Source organism: Schistocerca gregaria, chromosome 2, assembly GCF_023897955.1.
Source record: "Schistocerca gregaria isolate iqSchGreg1 chromosome 2, iqSchGreg1.2, whole genome shotgun sequence".
NCBI classification, from domain to species: domain Eukaryota; kingdom Metazoa; phylum Arthropoda; class Insecta; order Orthoptera; family Acrididae; genus Schistocerca; species Schistocerca gregaria.
The window spans coordinates 916,024,524-916,047,589 of record NC_064921.1 but is presented as its reverse complement, the minus strand read 5'-3'; the positions used below and the strand labels follow the sequence as shown (position 1 = coordinate 916,047,589).

At 42.3% G+C, this 23,066-nt stretch overlaps 1 protein-coding gene across 1 annotated transcript in view; it reads left to right on the top strand.

Annotated features, from left to right (window-relative positions):
• The window catches only part of LOC126336046 (protein lozenge-like), a gene marked incomplete at its 5' end in the record, with an annotated part of 433,243 nt that overhangs the window by 394,766 nt on the left and 15,411 nt on the right, over positions 1-23,066 (top strand). The window contains one exon of the mRNA XM_049999526.1: positions 8,763-8,975. Within this exon, the coding sequence (XP_049855483.1) occupies positions 8,763-8,975 (213 nt within the window). The remainder of the gene's footprint in view (positions 1-8,762; positions 8,976-23,066) is intronic.

Below are 23,066 nucleotides of genomic sequence, written 5' to 3'. Positions count from 1 at the left end.
CGATATAATACCAATTTTAAAACAAATATCTGTTTATCAAAGTCAGTAATGGAGGCAATTGCGAATTACCTTAATTAACAAATATTAATTTCCTCAAAACCCTGTCATCGTCCACTCATAGTGTTAGGTATATTCCCTGTGGTATCATTCAGAGATTGCACTGCCAGCGACACACAGTAACACAGACATTACCTCTCTCTCTCTCTCTCTCTCTCTCTCTCTCTCTCTCTCTCTCTCTCTGTCTCTCTCTCTCTCTCTCTCTCTCTCTGTCTCTGTCTCTCCTCACCACAGCGTCGTTGTACAGAGGTCAATATGGAGCCAAGGAGGGAAGTGCTCTGCCTAGTTCTTGACCTCAGACCGAGCAGTCATCCTCATCGACTAGGACTAAAGAGGTATTCAAGTAATAGGTAGAAATGTACTTTTGTAAATACTGAACGTTGTACTTCGAGAGAAGGATTGCAGTTGTATGCATCAAATTATGCTTTAATAGTCGACAACAGTTTTAATTACTTGTAAATTATAGATTGGAGCGACCACTCATCCTTTTTAAATTAAGAAGTACTCCTGTTGCAAACGACTGTATCAAGTGAAGTAAATATTTTTATCATTCGTGTAGTAAAGTGAACTAATATTTGATTTGTTGTAGTCCAGATGAACCATCTCCCCCAGCAGTGAAATACTGGATGATTCTAGTTTTGTCTGGCCATGACGTTCCCATTATGCTGCTACACAAACGTCTCCACCTTGCGACGTTATGGTCTTCCTTGACCGAAAGTTCCTTAGAACTGGTTTCATGTTGCATATGTCGATGGAACTTATGTACCTTATGGTGTTAATGCCAGTATTTTGTTTTATATATTTTCACTTCTTACTCTGACCCTCGAAGTGAAGGTATTTACCACTAGTTTGCCATTATGGCAAAGATTCGAACATTAATTTTCTTGTAATACTTGGTTCTTATGTGACATTTTGAAATGTAGCTTTAGGTTCTAGGTTTTACTAAAGTTACTTTCAGAATATAGTTCAATTTATTATGTGGTATTTCAGTAAGATTGAGCTCATATCACGAGACTATATCTCCTGCATGAACGAGGATGGAAATTTATTGTGAATTTTAACTTATGCATAGAAGCACTAAGATTTGTTCTCGAGAGTATGTCATGAACGTGCTGGGGGGGGGGGGGGGGGTGTACTTTTTACGATTACGTTTTGAATCAAAGGACCTAGAAGGACACTTCTAGAGTTCTAGATCCGGAAACCAATTACGGTTGATCCAGCTAAGTGTCTCCGTCATTCACAGAAGTTCAGTTCGCCCTCCACTGGACACACGTGCAGATGATAGTCAAGCTTATCCCACACTTTTACGAGCATGTCTACAGTTTTTGCAGTCACTACTATTCATATGTGGTTCCTTAGTTAACCAAAAGTTGTTGCAAGGGGAGTCATAAGGCAGAGTATTTCACAAATCCCCATAAAAAATCAACTGAAACAAAGATAAAAATGAAAAAGTGCCTCGTATCTTGACATAAGGTGACTTGGAGCCCAGTTAGGTCAGGAAGATCATTACGGCTGATCAAAAGCTCAGGTAGGTTATGGTTTAGAAATGTTTTTACAGACATTATGGTTGTGCTACATCCTGTCGAAAAATAAAACTTTCAGCATGTTCTCGCAACTGGGGAAAAAGTCGCAATGAAAGAGTGTGAGGGAGCACTAGCTACCCAGGGCTGCCATATAAATCGCTGAAATTAGAACTGGCGGAAAGGTAAATTTTTCGTTTAGATGCAAGGTGACATGTGACAAGAGTTTCTCTATTCTTTCTTCACAAGCTATAATCTTGTGAAATTGGATGAATCTTGGTTAAACGCCTTCTACTTTACCAAATTTTTCTTTTTGTTACATTTGAAAATTGCGAAATACTACTACATATGTGAAATGTTTATCACCTTTTTTATTACGGTATTATTGAATGATACTTTTACTCATGAAAGAGAGTTCCTTAGTTTTAGGCGTCGAGCTGTTCACATTACACCCTGTTGGAATGTTTTTCAGTTTTTCCTACACATTGTGTAAATCACCTTCACTTTTGTTGTTAGTATCCAGTTGTCAGTGAGAACACAGTGAAGATAATATCATCCTGGTGATACTTCGTTTGTTATTCAGACATTCACAAATATTTTTTTAATTTAAATTGAATTCAGTTTTCTATCATAAATTTTGTTCATGTTCTTTGGGAAATCTAACAAATTTCGCACATATTCGATTATTATGTTAATATACAATACTCTGTACTCCTTACCCAGTCCAAAAAGTTTCGAGACCGGATGAATTTTTAACATACCACATTTTTCAGTCGAACTAAAAAGTATAAAGTAATTTTTCCTATCCCCATTCAGATTCTTTACCCCACACAGGTAGCTCTGAATATTTGTTACTATGGCTGTGATAATACTTGTAAGATGTAAAGGAAAAACTTTGGGAAGATGCGATATGTAATAAAAGCACGAATAGTTCACTTCCTTACTATTACGTACTGCATGCGCCACACTTTTTCATTTAAATTTTACAGGTATTGTCAAAGGTATTAAAATTATACAATCACAAGTCTTTATAACTATCTCTTTGATATTAGAAATCTGTATGGGGCTAGGAGAAATTATTTTATTTTTCTTAATCCGATTTAAAAACTTGGTGTGTTAAAAATTCATTTTCATTCAAATAATTATTTTCAGTGTTCTAAACTTGTGAATGTAATGAGATTACAACAAAGACATGTGGTAAATTTAAGTTTTGCTTCAGTTTCTCTTCACATGCCGCAACCATCTTCTTTGTATATCTCACGAAAAGACTGCGAAGGTAAAAAGGAGAGACTGGAACTCGTACGGAAGGTTACCAGCAATCGTTCTTCGTGCGAATCATTGTCGCGCCGAACAGGAAAACGTGTAAATGGCAGTGGCACACAGAGTGCTCGCTGTCACACGATAGACTAGGAAGAGAGTTAATATTGCATTGGAACCCAGTTCTAAACTACGCTTGAAATGCTAGTTCTTTAGGTGATCGAGAAATGACATTGGTAAAAAATTTACCCTCCACCACACTCCACACCAGAAAGCGATTGATATCAGTCATCCAGTTATGTGTTTAAAATTTCAAGTCCTCTCGCTCATCGGGAAGTAGCTTAAAGAGAATTGCAAAATTTGTACCAAACAGACCAACAGAAGAAAGCGACCTAGTAGAAATGTAATAAAAACAGAGAAATGTTATGGTTTTAGTGCTTCGGGTTGTTCTGCATAGCCTCCTCCCCGCGCTCAACCCACGATCCCCCTCACCCCCGCGACTTGAGTAAAACAAAAGCTCACACAACCATGTGAAACCGTCAGGAAATAGGACGTTGTTCAACTCGCTCATAACACTGTTTTGAATATCGATCATGTCATGAAAAAGCGTTGATTCATCAGGTTAATTTCTCCACTTTGTCTTAAGTCCTTATTGATAACACCAAGTCTCTTCATTCATGATGATTTTTTCCAGAAAATAGCTCCCTGCCTTTTCCATTGCGATCAAGTCGCGGCAGGCAATCACGCGTCGCTGTTTTGTTTTCGGAAAACAGTGTGTGCGGGACAAACTTTGCAAAAATGTTATCTTCATCAAAACAATCTGAAGAACGTCTTCATCACTTTATGTACAGATGTTGCTTCATTGTGGTTTGTGACACAACAACATTATTACACTACGTCCACTTACGTAACACTGCCATCTTACAACTCTCTGATGGAATGCACAACTGTTGTTAACAGTGGTTAATTAAAGCTAACAACGTAGTTTCTGCGTTGATAACGTTTGTATTACAGGAATAATATCAATCTCCGAACTCTTTGGACGGACTGTGTATGTGATCTTTCAGCGCGGCAGTATGGTGGAACTATTTCGTTTGTGTGTTTCCATGAACATACAAGGAATTAAGTTGCTGGATTGTTGGTGTATCAACATGGAGTATGCGAAGTGTTTACAAGGAATGATGTGACCTGCAACACGGCGTCAGCGAAGTAACAGTGGTCTTAAGAAAATCCTTACCAACAGAAATCGGAAACGAGTGTCACGCATTGTCAATGGAAATTTGTTTGAAGCCCGAGACGATCTGAAGTTGTCAGTGAATACAGATGCAGGTCAACCGGTTTCTGAGATAACATTTCTGCAGAAACTGTATGCAATGGTCATTGGGAGTCGGATACCTCGGAAATGGTCATTCTCCATGATGGCACATAATGCTGCACGTGGCTCAAAGAACACAGAAACAGCACGGTAGCTATCTGTAGGCTTGTAGTCTTGTCCGGCGAGTCACAGTTTTGATTCTTTTCGGATGCTACAAGCATCGAGTGAGCCGACATGTCATTGACGTAGTAATCCACACTGTGCGAGGGGCTTGGTTTTAGCTGCGGTTGGTCCTCTGGTGTTTTTGAGGTCCTTCGTGTATTATGACTTTGGTCTACACTTTCAACTTGCCGTGTGTATGAGGCAGGGGGTAAGGTAATCAGCCTCATTCTGGTACGTTAATAACAGCTACTGATAATATACAATGAAGCAACAAGAGCGTTGAAAATAGAATTAAATAAAAACATTACAAAATAAAAGGGATATACTTGAAATAACTTCAGTTAGTACAGATGATGCTGGATATCTCGCAAGGTTCAAAATCTGCAGAATAAATACAGCTATAGTTACATCTACACGTATGTTACCACATTGTTCTCCCCACTGACAGGTACGTGCCTTGAGAGTCTCCGTATCTACACATATCCATGTTGGGGAGGAGAAAGGCAGTTGCATTTTTATTTTAATAAAGTCTCCTGACTGCATTTTAGTCGTTATAATATAACACTTCTTTTTATTCTTGTTCGTTGCACCTCTGATTTGTTGTTGACATCAGTTTGATGCTCAGAGCGTCCTCTTTATCGTAAGAACTCTGAACTGAGTTTCTTGTTTTCATGTAGACTGCGCGTTTAAATTAACTGCAGTCTGTAAATTTTAAGCCGACCGGTGTGGCCGTGCGGTTCTAGGCGCTACAGTCTGGAACCGCGCGACCGCTCCGGTAACCGGTACCAATCCTGCCTCGGGCAGATTAAATAGGCTTAAGTAGTTCGTAGTTCTAGGGGACTGATGACCTTAGGTGTTAAACCCCATAGTGCTGCTCAGAGCCATTTGAACCATTTTTTATACATTTTAATGTTTCACAATTGCTTGTAAATCACAATCTAACTGTCTGGATTCTGTCTGTTCCTGGTAACGGTATAGACAGAGAACGCCATGATTAACGGAATCTGCTTCATATTTACAGAATACTGTGTTATACATCATTCAATGATAACCAAAGTATGATAAGATCCAGTACGTATACTCACATTCCACGCTATGATTTGCGGAATCTGCTTCATATTTAACAGAATAGTGAGTTATACATCATTCAATAATAACTAAAGTATGATAAGATTCAGTACCTATACTCACATTCCACGGTAAGACCTTTCAATAACGCTGATGACTTTGTGCTTAGCTGCTGTATAGCACAGCTGTGTTTCCGGTACATTTGATACATCACACGTGGTTTCGTTCGATATGAACATCTCGAAGTGGCACCAAGATCCACTAACAGACGTCATAATTAATTCTTGAAGAAAGGTACTGGCACATCTGTACCGCTTTGTGAGACTTAATTACGAGGACTGCTGGTGAAGTTTCGGTCCACCTGAAGATGTTCATTTAGAACGAATCAGCGTTCCTGAAATAAAGTTACGGTAGTTTTTGTTAACATTCGTCTGATCACTCCTTTTTAGCACAGTCCAGAGTGCAATGGAAGACTGCTGTGCACAGAGCAGGTGTTGGGTTGGTGCGTAAGTTCGTGACGTTCTTCCTGAAGTCCAATAAACACGACAGATACAATAACAGAGACTTTAGTCATGAATAATGTATTCCCCTTCACTATTTACGACTTTCTACCAACGATGACGTAACTTTTCGATTCGGCGACAGCACAAATCACATGGGTTTGAGGCGGGGAACTCTTCGAGCAATGTTCGGAGCGCATTTTCATCCGCATAGAAAATTCGTTCAAGGCTGTTCGATAGAGAGCGGGAAAAGTGAAAATCTGCGGGTGCAAGATCATGTGAATACGGTGGGGGAACGACTTCCCAACCGAAGTCTTGTATAGTATTTCTTGTCAATCTAGCCGAATACGGGTTTGCGTTATCCTGGAGCAGCATCACTGCAATCAGTCTTTCTGGTCGTTGTACTTGGATTCCGTCTGCAAGACGCCTCAGTTGTTGACCGTGAATGCCAGCAGTGGTGGCTACACCTCGGTGGAACAATAGCAGTTCACTTTTCCACCAGGTGCATATCATTATCCTTTGCGGATGCACACCGGTCTTTGCACAGGGAAATACTGCTTTGTTTGAGCTCAATCATTCCTTTCTTTTCATTATGTAGCATAAAGATACCATTTGTTGCCAACGTAGTGATACGCGATAGAAATGATATGTGTTCTTCACGAGTCAGTTGATGACGAGCGAGCAGAGATGCACATATGGCCAGCCCCTGATTTTGGTGAGTTTGGATTAGAGATTGCGGTACCCTTACACTCGATTTTTGAACCTTCACCATTGCATGCAAACATTTGAAGATGGTAGAATGACTGACGTGGATCATTGTGAATTAATGCGTTTAAACGATCTTCATCAAACCCTGAAGTTTGTTAGATGGACAGTTACTAATGTCAAAACGATACTCCTTAAAACGAGAAAAGCACATTCTTACAGTGCTCTGTCCAATGGTCTTATCCCCACAAAGGCAAGAATGTCGCTGGGTGCCTCCACTGCTGTCACGCTTCTATTAATGTAAAAATAATAAAAAAAAAAATCCGAAAGGAACAGGCCATGAATGCCGAGCGGTATCGACCGGCCATATTCAGCCTACAGGTGTCACTGGATGCGGATATAGTTTACGAGACCGAAGCCGCTACTTCTCGATCAAGTACCTCCTTAGTTTGTCTCACAAGGGCTGAGTGCACCCCGTTTGCCAACAACGCTCGGTAGACCAGATGGTCACCCACTCAAGCGCTAGCGCTTAGGATTTGACAGGAACCGGTGTTACCGCTGCCGCAAGGACGTTGGCTCTAGTAATCTCCAACAGAAGAATATGTAGTAAATGTTGCGGTTTCTCTACTTGGCAACACATTTCCTCGTGCCTGTAGCTTTACTCACTATCTCCAAATGACGAAATTACATCACTGAACTACACTACTGGCCATTAAAATTGCTACACCAAGAAGAAATGCAGACGATAAACGGGTATTTATTGGACAAATATATTATACTAGAACTGACACGTGACTACATTTTCACACTATTTCGGTGCATAGATCCTGAGAAATAAGTACCCAGAACAACCGCCTCTGGCCGTAATAACGGCCTTGAGTCAGAGCTTGGATGGCGTGTACAGGTACAGCTGCCCATGCAGCTTCAACACGATACCACAGTTCATCCTGAGTGGCGTATTGTGACGAGCCACTTTCTCGGCCACCATTTACCAGATGTTTTCATTTGGTGAGAGATCTGGAGAATGTGCTGGCCAGGGCTGCAGTCGAACAATTTCAGTATCCAGGAAGGCCCGCACATGACCTCTAGCATGCGGTCGAGCATTATCCTGCTGAAATGTAGGGTTTCGCAGGGATCTAATGAAGGTTAGAGCCACGGGTTGTAGCACATCTGAAATCTGCCGTCGATGCGAACAAGTGATGACCGAGAGGTTTAACCAGTGGCACCCGCTACCATCACACTAGGTGATACGCCAGTATGGCGATGACGAATACACGCTTCCAACGTGCGGTCACCGCGATGTCGCTAAACACGGATGCGACCATAATGACGCTGGATTCATCCGAAAAAATGACGTTTTGCCATTCGTGCACCCACACTCGTCATTGAGTACACCATCGCAGGCGCTCCTGTCGTTGATGCAGCGTCAAAGGTAACCGCAGCCATGGTCTCCGAGCTGATAGTCCACGCTGCTGCAAACGTCGTCGAACTGTTCGTGCAGATGGTTGTTGTCTTGCAAACGTCCCCATCTGTTGACTCAGGGATCGAGACGTGGCTGCACGATCCGTTACAGCCATGCGGATAAGATGCCTGTCATCTCGACTGCCAGTGATACGAGGCGTTCGGATCCAGCATGGCGTTCCGTATTACCCTCCTGATGCCACCGATTCCATATTCTGCTAACAGTCATTGGATCTCGACCAACGCGAGGAGCAGTGTCACGATACGATAAACCGCAATCGCGGTAGGCTACAATCCGACCTTTATCAAAGTCGGAAACGTGATGGTACGCATTTCTCTTCCTTACACGAGGCATCACAACAACGTTTCACCAGGCAACTCCGGCCGACAGCTGTTTGTGTACGAGAAATCGGTTGGAAACTTTCCTCATGTCGGCACGTTGTAGGTGTCGCCACAGGTGACAACCTTGTGTGAATGCTCTGAAAAGCTAATCATTTGCGTATCACAGCACCTTCTTCCTGTCGGTTAAATTTCGCGTCTGTAGCGCGTCGTCTTCGTTGTATAGCAATTTTAATATCCAGTAGTGTACATATGACAGTCAAAAAATAAAGCCATATCAACAGGAATACTAATATGCAAATCAACACTGCTGCTAACCAATGCGCCAGCTCGTCGTCTCGCGGTGATGGCAGCGCCTGCGGTTTGTGCCTGTTGCAGACATGAGCCAGTTCGGGCTGGGCGCGTCCAACAGCCACTGGGGCTACGGCTCGGCGCCCTACTCGCCGTACCTGACGGGCGCGGCGGCGGGGCTGGCAGGCAGCTGCGCCTCCACGGGCGTCGGCTTCAACACGCCGGCGCTCGGCTTCTCCGCCGACCAGGGCTCCACCACGGCGCACGACGCCTTCGCCTCGCCCTCCACCGTCTCCTCGCGTAAGTCTCTGTACCTACATCTACATGATTACTCTGCAGTTCACATTTAAGTGCTTGGCAGAGGGTTCATCGAACCATAATCATACTATCTCTCTATCATTTCACTCCCGAACAGCGCGCGGGAAAAACAAATACATAAACCTTTCTGTTCGTGCTCTGATTACTCTTATTTTATTTTGATGATCATTCCTACCTACGTAGGTTGGGCTCAACAAAATATTATTGCATTCGGAAGAGAAAGTTGGTGACTGAAATTTCATAAATAGATCTCGCCGCGACGATAAACGCCTTTGCTTTAATGACTGCCATCCCAACTCGCGTATCATGTCTGTCACACTCTCTCCCATATTACGTGATAATACAAAACGAGCTACCCTTTTTTGCACCCTTTCGATGTCCTCCGTCAATCCCACTTGGTATACGGATCCCACACCGCGCAGCAATATTCTAACAGAGGACGAACGAGTGTAGTGTAAGCTGTCTCTTTAGTGGAATTGTTGCATCTTCTAAGTGTCCTGCCAATTAAAACGCAACCATCGGCTCGCCTTCCCCACAGTATTATCTATGTGGTCTTTCCAACTGAAGTTGTCGTAATTTTAACACTCAGGTGCTTAGTTGAATTGACAGTCTTGAGAATTGTACTATTTATCGAGTAACCGAATTCCAGCCGATTTCTTTTGCAACTCTTGTGGATCACCTCACACTTTTCGTTATTTAGCGTCAACTGCTACCTGCCACACCATACAGCAATCTTTTGTAAATCGCTTTGCAACTGATACTGGTCTTCTTACACGTACAAAAGTAATTGCAAATTGACAAAAGGCTCATTACCGAGTTATCTAAATTCTCAAGTATCTTTAATTTTTAGCGTCCTGTCGGTCTCTTTTGCGTGTTATATTATGTTCACAACTTACAGGTGATATACGTCGTTTAACTACCGAATAAAGGTTATTTTGTTATTCTATACGCATCTCAACCCTATCTTGTTTGAAAAGGGATGATCAGTGGCCTGAAATTTTTAAATATTTGTAGATACAGCATTTTACGGCTCAATAGTCACTAGAGGATGAGGCATGCTGGTGATACGAAATGATTTCAGTTACATTACATCATGGTCTTCTATGGAGTGTAGCCGTGTATGGAAGTGAAACATGGAAGATAAATAGTTTGGACGAGAAGTGAATAGAAGCTTTAAAATGTGGTGCTACAGAAGAATGCTGAAGATTAGATGGGTAGATCACATAAATAATGAGGAGGTATTGAATAGAATTGGGGAGATGAGGAGTTTGTGGCACAACTTGACTAGAAGAAGGGATCGGTTGGTAGGACATGTTCTGAGGCATCAAGGGATCACCAATTTAGTATTGGAGGGCAGCGTGGGGGGTAAAAATCGTAGAGGGAGACCAAGAGATGAATACAGTAAGCAGGTTCAGAAGGATGTAGGTTGCAGTATGTACTGGGAGATGAAGCATGTTGCACAGGAGAGAGTAGCATGGAGAGCTGCATCAAACCAGTCTCAGGACTGAAGACCACAACAACAACACATCATGGTCAGACAGAGACTCCAAAATCAGGTACCAGATTGTAAGGCGTACCCAGGAGCAGATACAGACTCAGAACACAATACAGTAGTGATGAAGAGTAGGCAGAAGTTTAAGGGTTTAGTCAGGAAGAATCAATACTCAAAGAAGTGGCATACGGAAGTACTAAGCAATGACGAGATAGTTTGAAGTTCTCTAAGGCTATACAGACAGCAATAAGGAATAGCTCAGTAGACAGTACAATTGAAGAGGTATGGACATCTGTAAAAAGGGCAATAACAGAAGTTGGAAAGGAAAACATATGTACAAAGAAGGTAACTACGAAGAAACCATGGGTAACAGTTAACAGAAGAAACAATTCAGTTGATCTATTAAACGAGGAAGTACAATAATATTCTGTGAAACACAGGTATACAGAAATACATGTCAATGAGCAATGAAATTAGTAGGAATTGTAGTGAAGCTAAGACGAAATGGGTGCAAGAAAAATGGGGAGAAATCGAAAAAGAAATGATTGTGGGAACGAGAGAGTCCGCATATAGGAAAGCCAAAACAACCTTCGGTGACATTAGAAACAAGGGTGGTAACATTAAGAGTGCAACGGGGATTCTACTGTCAAATGCAGAGGAGAGAGCGGATAGGTGGAAAGAATAGATGAAAGCGTGTATGAGGGAGAACATTTGTCTGATGTGATAGAAGAAGAAACAGGAGTCGATTTATAAGAGATAGGGGATCCAGTATTAGCATCAGAATTTAAAAGAACTTTGGAGGACTTGTGGTTCAGTAAGGCAGAAGGTATAGATGGCATTCCATCAGAATTTCTAAAATAATTACGGGAAGTGGCCACAAAACGATTGTTCACGGTGGTATGTAGAATGTACCCTATGAGTCTGGCGACATACCATCTGATTTTCTTAAAACTATCACTCACACAACTCCCAAGACTGCAACAGTTGACCAGTGTGCGAATTATTGCACAGTAAGCTTAACAGTTCATGCATCCAAACGGCTCACAAGAATAGTATAGAGACGAATGGAAAAGAAAATTGATGACGTGCTAAATGACGAAGTTTTCCTTTAGAAAAGGTAAAGGCACGAGAGGTGTTACGGTTGATAATGGAAGCAAAATTAAAGAAAAATCAAGACACGTTCATAGGATTTGTTCACCTGTAAAAAGCGTTCGACATTGTAAGATGGTGCAAGATGTTCGACATTCTGAGAAAAATATGGTTAAGCTATAGAGAGAGACGGGTAATATACAATACGTACAAGAGCCAAGAGGGAATAATAAGAATGGACGATCAAGAGCGAAGTGCTCGGATTAAAAGGCTTATAAAACAGGGCTGTGGTCTTTCGCCCTTACTGTTCAATCGAAGAAGCAATGATGGAAATAAATGAAATTCAGACTGAAAGGATATGAATGATACGATTCGCTGATCACATTGCTGTACAGAATGAATGTGAAGAACAATTACGCGATCTACTGAATTGAATGAACGATGTAATGAGTACAGAATATAGATTGAGAGTAAAGGGGAGAAAGACGAAAGAATGAGAAGCAGCAGAAATGAGAAGAGCGAGAAACGTAAAATCAGGACTGATGGTCACGAAGTAGATGAAGTTAAGGAATTCTGCTATCTAGGCAGTAAAATAACCATTGACGGACAGAGCAAAGAGGACATCAAAAGCAGACTAGCAATGGAAGAAAAGGGCATTCCTATCCAAGAGAAGTCTACTAGTATCAAACATGGGCCATTTGAGGGAGAAATTTTTGAGAATGTACGTCTGGAGTACAGCACTGTATGGTAGTGAAACGTGGACTGTGGGAAAACCGAAACCGAAACAAAAGATTATATAGAATGTTGAAAATAAGATGGACTGATAAGGTAAGGAATGAGGAGGTACTGCATTTATCGGAGAGGAAAGGAATATGTGGAAAAAATTGTTACAGGGAGAAGGGACATCTTTTAAGAAAAGTGGGAATGACTTCTATGATACTAGAGGGAGCTGTACAGAGCAAAAACTGTAGGAAGAAGACAGAGATTGGAATACACCTAGCTAATAACTGAAACATAGACACAGAGAGAGAGAGAGAGAGGGAGGGAGAGAGAGAGAGGGGGGGGAGAGAGAGAGAGAAAGAGAGAGAGAGAGAGAGAGAGAGAGAGAGAGAGAGAGAGAGAGAAGCAATTTACTTCATACACTAGACACTGCACTTGAAGGTTATAAACAGTACAGAAGTCTCATTAATTGTGAATAACATAACAATGGTCCAACATTTTACTTACTCGGTTTCTAGGCACTGAAATAATCATGTGTGATTGCCATGCTCTCCTCTCTTCCGAACATCAGCCATAATACACGATCCAACCATGTTAATGTGTCCACCGCCTGTGATCGACATCAACGTTCAAAACCATTCACAGACGACAGGTGGCAGAACAGGCAGTTGAGGGTACATAGAGCGTGTTTTGTGGATGCGGAAAACAATGCTATCGTTCTCGTAACGAGGAATCAGAGCAATTTACCTGACTTTCACAGGGGCGAGATCATTGAATTTCGGACTAAGGATTGAAGTATTTACGAAACGGTAGAGTCTGTAAAATGTCCGCTTGTCGCCGTGGTTAACGTACACGGCAAAATGTTGCTATCCAAATCCGGCATCACAGACCATAGACGGCAGGGGTTAACGAAAGCTGAAGAGATGTGTACGGGCGAATAGACGTGCAACTGTTGAGCAACTGAACCTCCAGATGAACCTAGGGGCCTCTATCTTAGGTGCCTGGTTCATTCACCCATGTTGGCTACTGTTCAAGGGCGACGAAGGCTGGGACTTGAACACCAAAACCGCATCTGAACCTCCATTGAATAGCGACAAATGGTTTTTTCCAGGTGAATCGCGTTTTACGCTCCATGGGATAGATGGCCGTTGGCGTGTACTGTGTGAAACATGTGAAAGCAAACACCCTGCATGCGTTGTAGTCGGGGAATGTTTTCGTTGCCTTCCCTGGGTGATCTCGACATTCTTTAGGGAGAAGCAATGGATCAACAAAAGAATGAATGTATCCTTGGGGACCAAGTCCACTCCTACAAATAGTTATATTTTCCCTCACGGCGATGGTGTCTACTAAGAAGACAATGCAACGTGTCACACAGCTCGCAGTGTACGTGCTTGGTTCCAAGAGCCCCAGGATGATATTGCAGTGCTCCCCTGGCCATCAAACTTCGTGGATTTAAACCCAATCGAGAACCTGTGGGGCTCTTTATGCCGTGGATCCTGAACAGTAAAACCTAGCGCAGCTGCCACAGCACTGTTGTCGCCAAGGCTCCCCATCCATGTTGGTACTTTCCAGAACCTCAATGAATCTCTTCCTCTATGTCCTCTCCGCAAAAGGTTTTTGACAGGTGGTCGCATTACTGTGACTGAACCGTGTACGAAAACACAATGGTAGTGTTTGTGTTTTTGAATGTTGTTGCAAATTGTCGAATGTGTCTTTGTGATATCTGTGGTCTCTCTCTCTCTCTCCCTCTCCCTCTCTCTCTCTCTCTCTCTCTCTCTCTCTCTCTCTCTCTCTCTCTCTCTCTCTCTCTCTCTCTCTGTGTGTGTGTGTGTGTGTGTGTGTGTGTGTGTGTGTGTATTTGTGAGCATACGTGTGTATGTATGTATTTTTGTGATTTAGCCTTTGTTTCTGTATAGTTACAGAGGTTCGACAAAAAAAAAAAAAAAATGAAAATATCAGAATATAACATGTTACCATGTCTAATAGCCGGTCGCTGTCGCCGAGCGGTTCTAGGAGCTTCAGTCTGGACCCGCGCAACCGCTACGGTTCCAGGTTCGAATCCTGCCTCGGGCATGGATGTGTGTGATGTCCTTAGGTTAGTTAGGTTTAAGTAGTTCTAAGTTCTAGGGGACTGATGACCTCAGATGTTAAGCCCCATAGTGCTCGGAGCCATTTGAACCATGTCTAATACGGTGTAGGAAATCAGGTGGCATTCAAAACAGCTTCCAGTCGTCAAGAAATCCTATAGCATTCTTTGAGCAAAACGGTGGTAACTTCAGGTGACAGTGATGGAAGTGGATAACGATAGTACACTCTTCTCTCCAAAGTAGGCCACAAAGGCTCAATAACATTGAGATCCGTCACTGTGGTGGTCGAAAGAGAAGCGGCAATCCGCCTTCGTGCTCAAAAAACCAGTCATGGGCAGAGACAGGTGTGTGAACAAGGGCCCTGCCGTCTTGGAACGCAGCTTCACCATTAGGGAAGATACACTGTACCATGGGATAGACCTGATCAGCTGAAATGATCAGATAGTCCTTGGTACGAATGCGACCTTGGAGAGCAACCGTGGGACCCATTGAATACCACGATATGCTGTCCGAATCATCACAGAACCACGACTCTTGGCAGGCATATTTTTCCAACCAAATGACTATCTTCCATTGCTCCACAGTCCAGGTTTTATGGCTTGCGACCAAATTATCCTTTACCTGCATCCGAATCACTGAGAATTGGTTTTGGAATTTCAGCTCGCATTGCACTTCCCATTGTATCATGCTCCCTTCGTGTTGTTTTGGTGATGACAGGTTTCGCGAGTGCGACTCTCAGTTCTCCAGTGACTTTTGCTGTTGTCGTCCTCTAATATTTCGTCATAATCCTCTATTATTTTTTTCAAATGTTATGTGTTTTTTCGTGTTTATCAAAGAATTCTTGTCCATTATATGTGTGGTCGTTTGTAACCTGCCCGTTCACTCCAATTAATCTCCCGGTGCCGCGAGGAGTGGCCGCGTGGTTTAAAGCGCCATGTCACGGGTAGGGAGGCCCCTCCCGACGGAGGTTCGAGTCCTCCTTCGGGCATGGGTGAAGTGTTGTTCTTATTGTATGTTAGTTTAAGTAGTGTGTAAGTCTAGGGATGACCTCAGCAGTTTGGTCCCATAGAAACTTACCACAAATTCCCGATTAACTCTCCCGATGTGGTAGTTTTCCTGCATTAGTATAACGCGTTTGTTGTGTTTATTTATCCTGATGACTTTCACGTCTTTTGTACTGAATGGAAGATTATATGGAGTACTCTGCGGAAGTGGAATCGTTTGTTTCATGCTTACAACAATTAATGTATTCTTTGTAACGTGTTTTAACTCTTCAAGCCAGCTTAAGGCAACAAACAGTCAACATGAGCAAAATCCAGTGAGTGTGAATATATCAGTGTGAGAGCCAAATTTGCGATTTAGTATACACAGGAAAAAAGCGAAGCGATTTCAAAACGAATTACGAAGACCAAGTGAGGCTTTGGAACTAGGGAACAAACTATCCTACATTTTCAGGGTACGTAAAACACCACAACCACCATCCTACCAACAGAGAACCAGGCATCAAAATCATCAGAATACAGAAGTACAGTAAACGCCCTATTCAGATGGTTCAAATGGCTCTAAGCACTATGGGATTTAACATCTGAGGCCATCAGTCCCCTATACGTAGAACTACTTAAACCTAACTAACCTAAGGAAATTACACATATCCATGCCCGAGGCAGGAGTCGAGCCTGCGAACGTAGCAGCAGCGCGGTTCCGGACTGAAGTGCCTAGAAACGCTCGGCCACAGCGGCCGGCACGCCCTATTCAGATGCCGGCAAATTAACGCGCCTAAATACCGATTGCAGTATATTAAAAGATGATAAATGAAAAGAAACATATAAAGACCAAATCTATGGTAAACTTGATACAAGCTGTGAAACATTTTCAAACAATAATAACAAGTTTGTATATATTCATCTAATTGTACTTAAGCATATACACTGAGGTGGCAAAAGTCATGGGGATAGCAATTTGCACATATTCGGTTGGCGGTAGTAGAGAGTACACAACATTTAAAAGGGCAATGCACTGGCGGAGCTGTGATTCACAGGTGATTCATGTGAATGGGTGTCAAGTGGCTATGACGACACGACGGGAAGTAACAGACTATGTAGTCTGTAGTAATTGGAGATAGATCCATGGGATATTACATTTAGGAAATAGTTAGGGACTTCAATATTTCGAGGTCCACAGTCCCAAGAGTGTGCCGAGAATACCAAATTGCAGGCGTTACCTCTCACCGTGGACAACGGAGTGGCCGACAGGCTTCACTTATCAACCGAGAGCAGGGTCGTTTTCTAGAGTTGCCAGCGCTAACAGAAAGCAACACTGCTTGCAATAATCGTAGATATCGATGTGCGACCTACCGTAAACGTATCCGTAAGGACAGCTAGCCGAAATGTAGCGTTACTTGGCTATGGCATCAGGCGACCGATGCGAGTGCCGTTACTAACAGCACATAGCCTGCAGCGCTCTCCTTGGCTCGTGATCATTTCGGTTGGACTCTTTACGACTGGAAAACCGTCTTCTCGTCAGATGAGTCCCGATTTTAATTGCTAAGAGTTGACGGTAGGCTTCGGGTGTGTCGCAGACCCCACGAAGCGTTGGTCTTCCGTTCTAACAAGTCTCTGTTAAAGCTGGTGGTGGCTTCTCAATGGTGTCGCCTGTGTTCTCATGGACTGAGCTGGGTCTTCTGGTCAGACTGAACTGATCACTGATCATCTTTAGTCGTTCGTGGACCTCATGTTCCCAAACAACTATGAAATTTTTGTGCATGACAATGTGCCACGCACCCTGTCGTGCCACAGTTTTTGCTATTGGTTTGGACAATATTCTGGACAGTTCTAACGATATGGCCACCCAGATGGCCCGACATGAACGATTACTGGACATAATCGAGAGCTCCGTTCGAGCACAAAATCCTGCATCGGCAACACTTTCGCAATTATGGGCGGCTACAGCGACAGCATGGCCAATATTTGTGCAGGAGACGTCCCACGACTTGTTGTGTCCATGCCACGTCACTTCCTGCGCTACACCCGACAAGAACGAGTTATCTCATTAATTTTGTCGCCTCAGTTAATAAATTCACTCTCTCTCTCTCTCTCTCTCTCTCTCTCTCTCTCTCTCTCTCTCACACACACACACACACACACACACACATACACACACAAACACACACATTGCTACAGATCCCACGAAAACACTTTCGAGACCGACATTCAGTTCACCTACACACACACACACACACACACACACACACACACACACACACACACACTGGGTACAGATGCCACGAACACGCTTTCAAGACCGACAGTCAGTTCACATACACACACTCACACTGGCTACACATACCATGAACACACTTTCGAGACCGACATTCAGTTCACATACACACACAATCACATTGAAGGGACAACATGCGAAACAGAATGCAAAGAAAAGAGTGTGCACGTTCTCACTGCTGTGCCAGTGATTTTTTCGAAAGGCTGAAAGAAGAACAGCAGTAAAACCAACAGGGCAAGGACACATGATAAGTAGTACAACAGTTACAAACCTTGAAAGTTCAAATTTTGTCCGCTATTAGATCATACAAAGTCAGAAAATGTGAGAACTGTTTCTACCCTTAAATATAGTGTCTAATATGTGAGGCAAAATGGTATATCCAAAAATATGTATATATTTTATGTCACTGACAATACGTTTAAAAAAGGCGAAGAGAGTATGAGATAATAAAATTGGTTTTATTATGTTGCACTTAGACTAATATAACCTGAAAATTATCTGCATAAATCTACATCATCTTTAATAGCTAATGGGACGGGCAAGGGAAGATCGTAGGAGTAATAACAGATGAAATACAAACCACCGCTGATCACGTAGCTACAATGGGCAAGATCGATTCAGCGTCTCTCCTTGCCCTACCAAATTAATTAAAGCTCTTTTCTTTTGACCTGAAAATGAAAGTTGTGCAGACGACTATATTCCCACTTGTTGATTACAATATGCTATCCTGCAAGGTCTTTCTCAGAAAAGCTCAAGGCGTCTGGAACTTGTACTGAAAGCCTGCGCATGATACTATATCTAAGACTTTTGATATATTTCACCATTTTATACACGACTACCCTGGCTACGTGCAGGCAAGGGCAGAGAATTTCGCGCTTTCAGTATCCCAACCGTCTTGCCAGCGTATAAAGTCCTTCGTCTTTCGCAACCTTAACGCTCTTGCCTAAATTACACAGCAGAAACACTGTTCTCATCACCGTAAATTCCTTTTGGTTCAACTTCAGTAAGGCCCTTCAAGTTGCAGTGACCTGACATTGGAATGATTTCAGGGAACTAAATAACATATGCACCTTCAAAAGATGATTAATTAAATATCTGCTAAAACAGCAAACCTGACCATCATGTTCGTGTATGCGCATCTTACCCCATTAGAACAAAGTTCCCTTCTACCTAACCAGAGCTTCAGCAGTTACCAGAACGCTTATGTGGTTCATTATTCCGAAACTTTTCTCTCTCAAAACTCAGTAAGCCAAAAAAAGGTCATTATTTTGCATCAACAATAACAATGTGCAACATTTGCTGTCATTATTTTTATTGTCATTACTATTATTACTATCAGCAGCCGCAGCAGTAGAAAAAGTGGTACCAGTAGTAGTAGGAAAAATAGTACAGCTAGTAACAACGCTTCTCAGTGTATACTGTTATTGTCATTGTTGTCAGATGCATTGAAATCCCTTTAATTTTACTAATACCGTATTAATACTGTTTATCATGTTATGCCTATTGTCACTTCTTAAGCAAAGAAGAGAAAACAAAGTACTGTAAATGAAAATCCTGGATTCGATGTCAGAGAGGGCCTGAAGATTCTAATCTGTCGAGTTTACATAAAAATACAAGAATTTTCAGCAACAGTGAACACACCTGCATGATAGTGTCATCATCTAGAGGAAAGAAACGTAATATTTCGACTTCTGGTATGAGGGTTCAATTCATGCCCGGTCTTCGGCAAGAATTTTTTACCCTCCGAATTCCCTCTAGTTCGATGAACGTTATTGTGTTCAAATGTGTGTGAAATCTTATGGGACTTAACTGCGAAGGTCATCAGTCCCTAAGCTTATACACTACTTAACCTAAATTATCCTTAGGACAAACACACACACCCATGCCCGAGGGAGGACTCGAACCTCCGCCGGGACCAGCCGTACAGTCCATGACCGCAGCGCCTGAGACCGCTCGGCTAATACTGTGCGACAATGAACGTTATTCCCTATTGTCTTAATACACGTCGTTTCATCCTGCCTCGTCTTCTTGTGTTTGTTTTCCATATGTTCCTTTCTTCACCGATTCTGCAAACAACTTTCTAATATTTCATCACCTCACCTAACTTTCAAAATCCTTCTAAAGCACCACATCTCAAAGACTTAGGTAACTCTTTTTCGGTGTGCCCGGAATGCCTCACAATTCAGTGCTCCAAACGTACATTTCAGAAGTGTCTTTCTAGACTGGGGCTGAAATTTTGTTATTAACGGACTTCTCTTGGCCAGGACTGTCCGCCGGCCGGACTGGCCGAGCGGTTCTAGGCGCTGCAGTCTGGAACCGCGCGACCGCTACGATCGCAGGTTCGAATCCTGCCTCCGGCATGGATGTGTGTATTGTCCTTAGGTTAGTTAGGTTTAAGTAGTTCTAAGCTATAGGGGACTGATGACCTCAGAAGTTAAGTCCCATGGTGCTCAGAGCCATTTGAACCATTTTCAACCAGGACTGCCCTATTTGCCTGTCCTAATTAGCTCTTTATTTCCACCTTGCTTCGTCTGTCTTGTGTTTTTTGTTTTAAGAAAAGACTTCCTTCTACTTCGTCTACTTCGTGGTCCCCTATTTTGATGTTAAATCTGTCGCTAATATCTTATTCACTACTCCTCATTAGTTGCGTCTTTCGTCGGCTTTCTCTCAGTCCAGATTCAGTGCTCATTCTACCATACCTTCGTTGAGGATAGCAATGACGTCAGCAAATCTAATCGTTTATACTATTTCATTTTGAATTCAAATCCTACTGTTGAAACTTTCCGTTGTTCCCGTCTTCGCTTCTTCACTGTATAGACTGAGCAGTAGCGATGAAAGACTTCATCCCTATCTTACACTTTTTTAGTCCGAGCGCTACGCCCTTCTTCTTTCATTCATATTATTTTCCTAAGAACATCCAAATTTTGGCACCATTTTACGTTGTCGAACACTTTTTTAGGTCACCAAATCCTATGGCTGCGTTTGGTTTTTTTGTCATAAGTCTCGCTTCCATCATAAAGTGCAATGCCAGAACTTTCTGTCTGGTGCCTTTACCTTTCCGAAAGACGAACTGACTGTTACCTAATAGCGAACAGAGAATATTTCAAACCTTTGTACACTCTCAGGAAACGAAATCATATCACAGAGCGCTGTTGTTGTTGTGGTCTTCAGTCCTGAGACTGGTTTGATGCAGCTCTTCATGCTACTCTATCCTGTGCAAGCTTCTTCATCTCCCAGTACCTACTGCAACCTACATCCTTCTGAATCTGCTTAGTGTATTCATCTCTTGGTCTTCCTCTACGATTTTTACCCTCCACGCTGCATTCCAGTACTAAATTGGTGATCCCTTGATGCCTCAGAATATGTCCTACCAACCGATCCCTTCTTCAGGTCAAGTTGTGCCACAAACTTCTCTTCTCCCCAATCCTATTCAATACTTCCTCATTAGTTATGTGATCTACCCATCTAATCCTCAGCATTCTTCTGTAGCACCACATTTCTAAAGCTTCTATTCTCTTCTTGTCCAAACTATTTATAGTCCATGTTTCACTTCCATATATGGCTACACTCCATACAAATACTTTCAGAAAAGACTTCCTTACACTTGAATCTATACGCGATGTTAACAAATTTCTCTTCTTCAGAAACGCTTTCCTTGCCATTGCCAGTCTACATTTTATATCCTCTCTACTTCGAACATCATCAGTTATTTTGCTCCCCAAATAGCAAAACTCCTTTACTACTTTAAGTGTCTCATCTCCTAATCTAATTCCCTCAGCATCACCCGACTTAATTCGACTACATTCCATTTGGATTTGTTGATGTTCATCTTATATCCTCCTTTCAAGACGCTATATATTCCGTTCAACTGCTCCTCCTAGTCCTTTGCTGTCTCTGACAGAATTACAATGTCATCGGCGAACCTCAAAGTTTTTATTTCTTCTCCATGGATTTTAATACCTATTCCGAATTTTGCTTTTGTTTCTTTTACTGCTTGCTCAACATACAGATTCAATAACATCGAGGAGAGGCTACAACCCTGCCTTACTCCCTTCCCCAACCACTGCTTCCCTTTCATTTCCCTCGACTCTTATAACTGCCATCTGGTTTCCGTACAAATTGTAAATAGACTTTCGCTCCCTGTGTTTTACCCCTGCCACCTCCAGAATTTGAAAGCGAGTATTCCAGTCAACATTGTCAAAAGCTTTCTCTAAGTCTACAAATGCTAGAAACGTAGGTTTCCTTTTCTTAATCTTTCTTCTAAGATAAGTCGTAGGGTCAGTATTGCCTCACGTGTTCCTGTATTTCTACCTAATCCAAACAGATCTTCCCCGAGGTCGGCTTCTAGCAGTTTTCCCATTCGTCTGTAAAAAATTCGTATTAGTATTTTGAGGCTGTGGCTTATTAAACTGATAGTTCGGTAATTTTCACATCTGTCAACACCTGCTTTCTTTGGGATTGGAATTATTATATTCTTCTTGAAGTCTGAGGGTATTTCACCTGTCTCATACGTCTTGCTCACCAGATGGTAGAGTTTTGTCAGGACTTGCTCTCCCAAGGCCATCAGTAGTTTCAATGGAATTTTGTCTACTCCCGGGGGCCTTGTTTCGACTCAGGTCTTTCAGTGCTCTGTCAAACTCTCCACGCAGTTCCGTATCTCCCATTTCATCTTCATCTACATCCTCTTCCATTCCCATAATATTGTCCTCAAGTACATCGCCCTTGTATAGACCCTCTATATACTCCTTCCACCTTTCTGCTTTCCCTTCTTTGCTTAGAACTGGGTTTCCATCTGAGGTCTTGGTGTTCATACAAGTGGTTCTCTTATCTCCAAAGGTCTCTTTAATTTTCCTGTAGGCAGTATCTATCTTACCCCTAGTGAGATAAGCCTCTACATCCTTAAATTTGTCCTCTACCATACCTGCTTAGCCATTTTGCACTTTCTGTCTATTTCATTTTTGAGACGTTTGTATTCCTTTTTGCCTTCTTCATTTATTGCATTTTTATACTTTCACCTTTCATCAATTAAATTCAATATTTCTTCTGTAACCCAAGATTTCTACTTGCCCTCGTCTTTTTACCTACTTGATCCTCTGCTGCCTTCACTACTTCATCCCTCAAAGCTACCCATTCTTCTTCTACTGTTTTTCTTTCCCCCATTCCTGTCAATTGTTCCCTTATGCTTTCCCTGAAACTATGTACAACCTCTGGTTTAGTCATTTTATCCAGGTCCCATCTGCTTAAATTCCCATTGTTCAAAAATTCTGCCAACGAACACAACGCTGTAACTGACATCTTAGGACCAATGTTACGTAAATATCTTAGCAAAGGTTGCCAGCTAGCACATACAAAAGATTTGGTTCCTTGTATTAGGTATTGCACTCCCTATAACGTATATGTTTGTTTCAT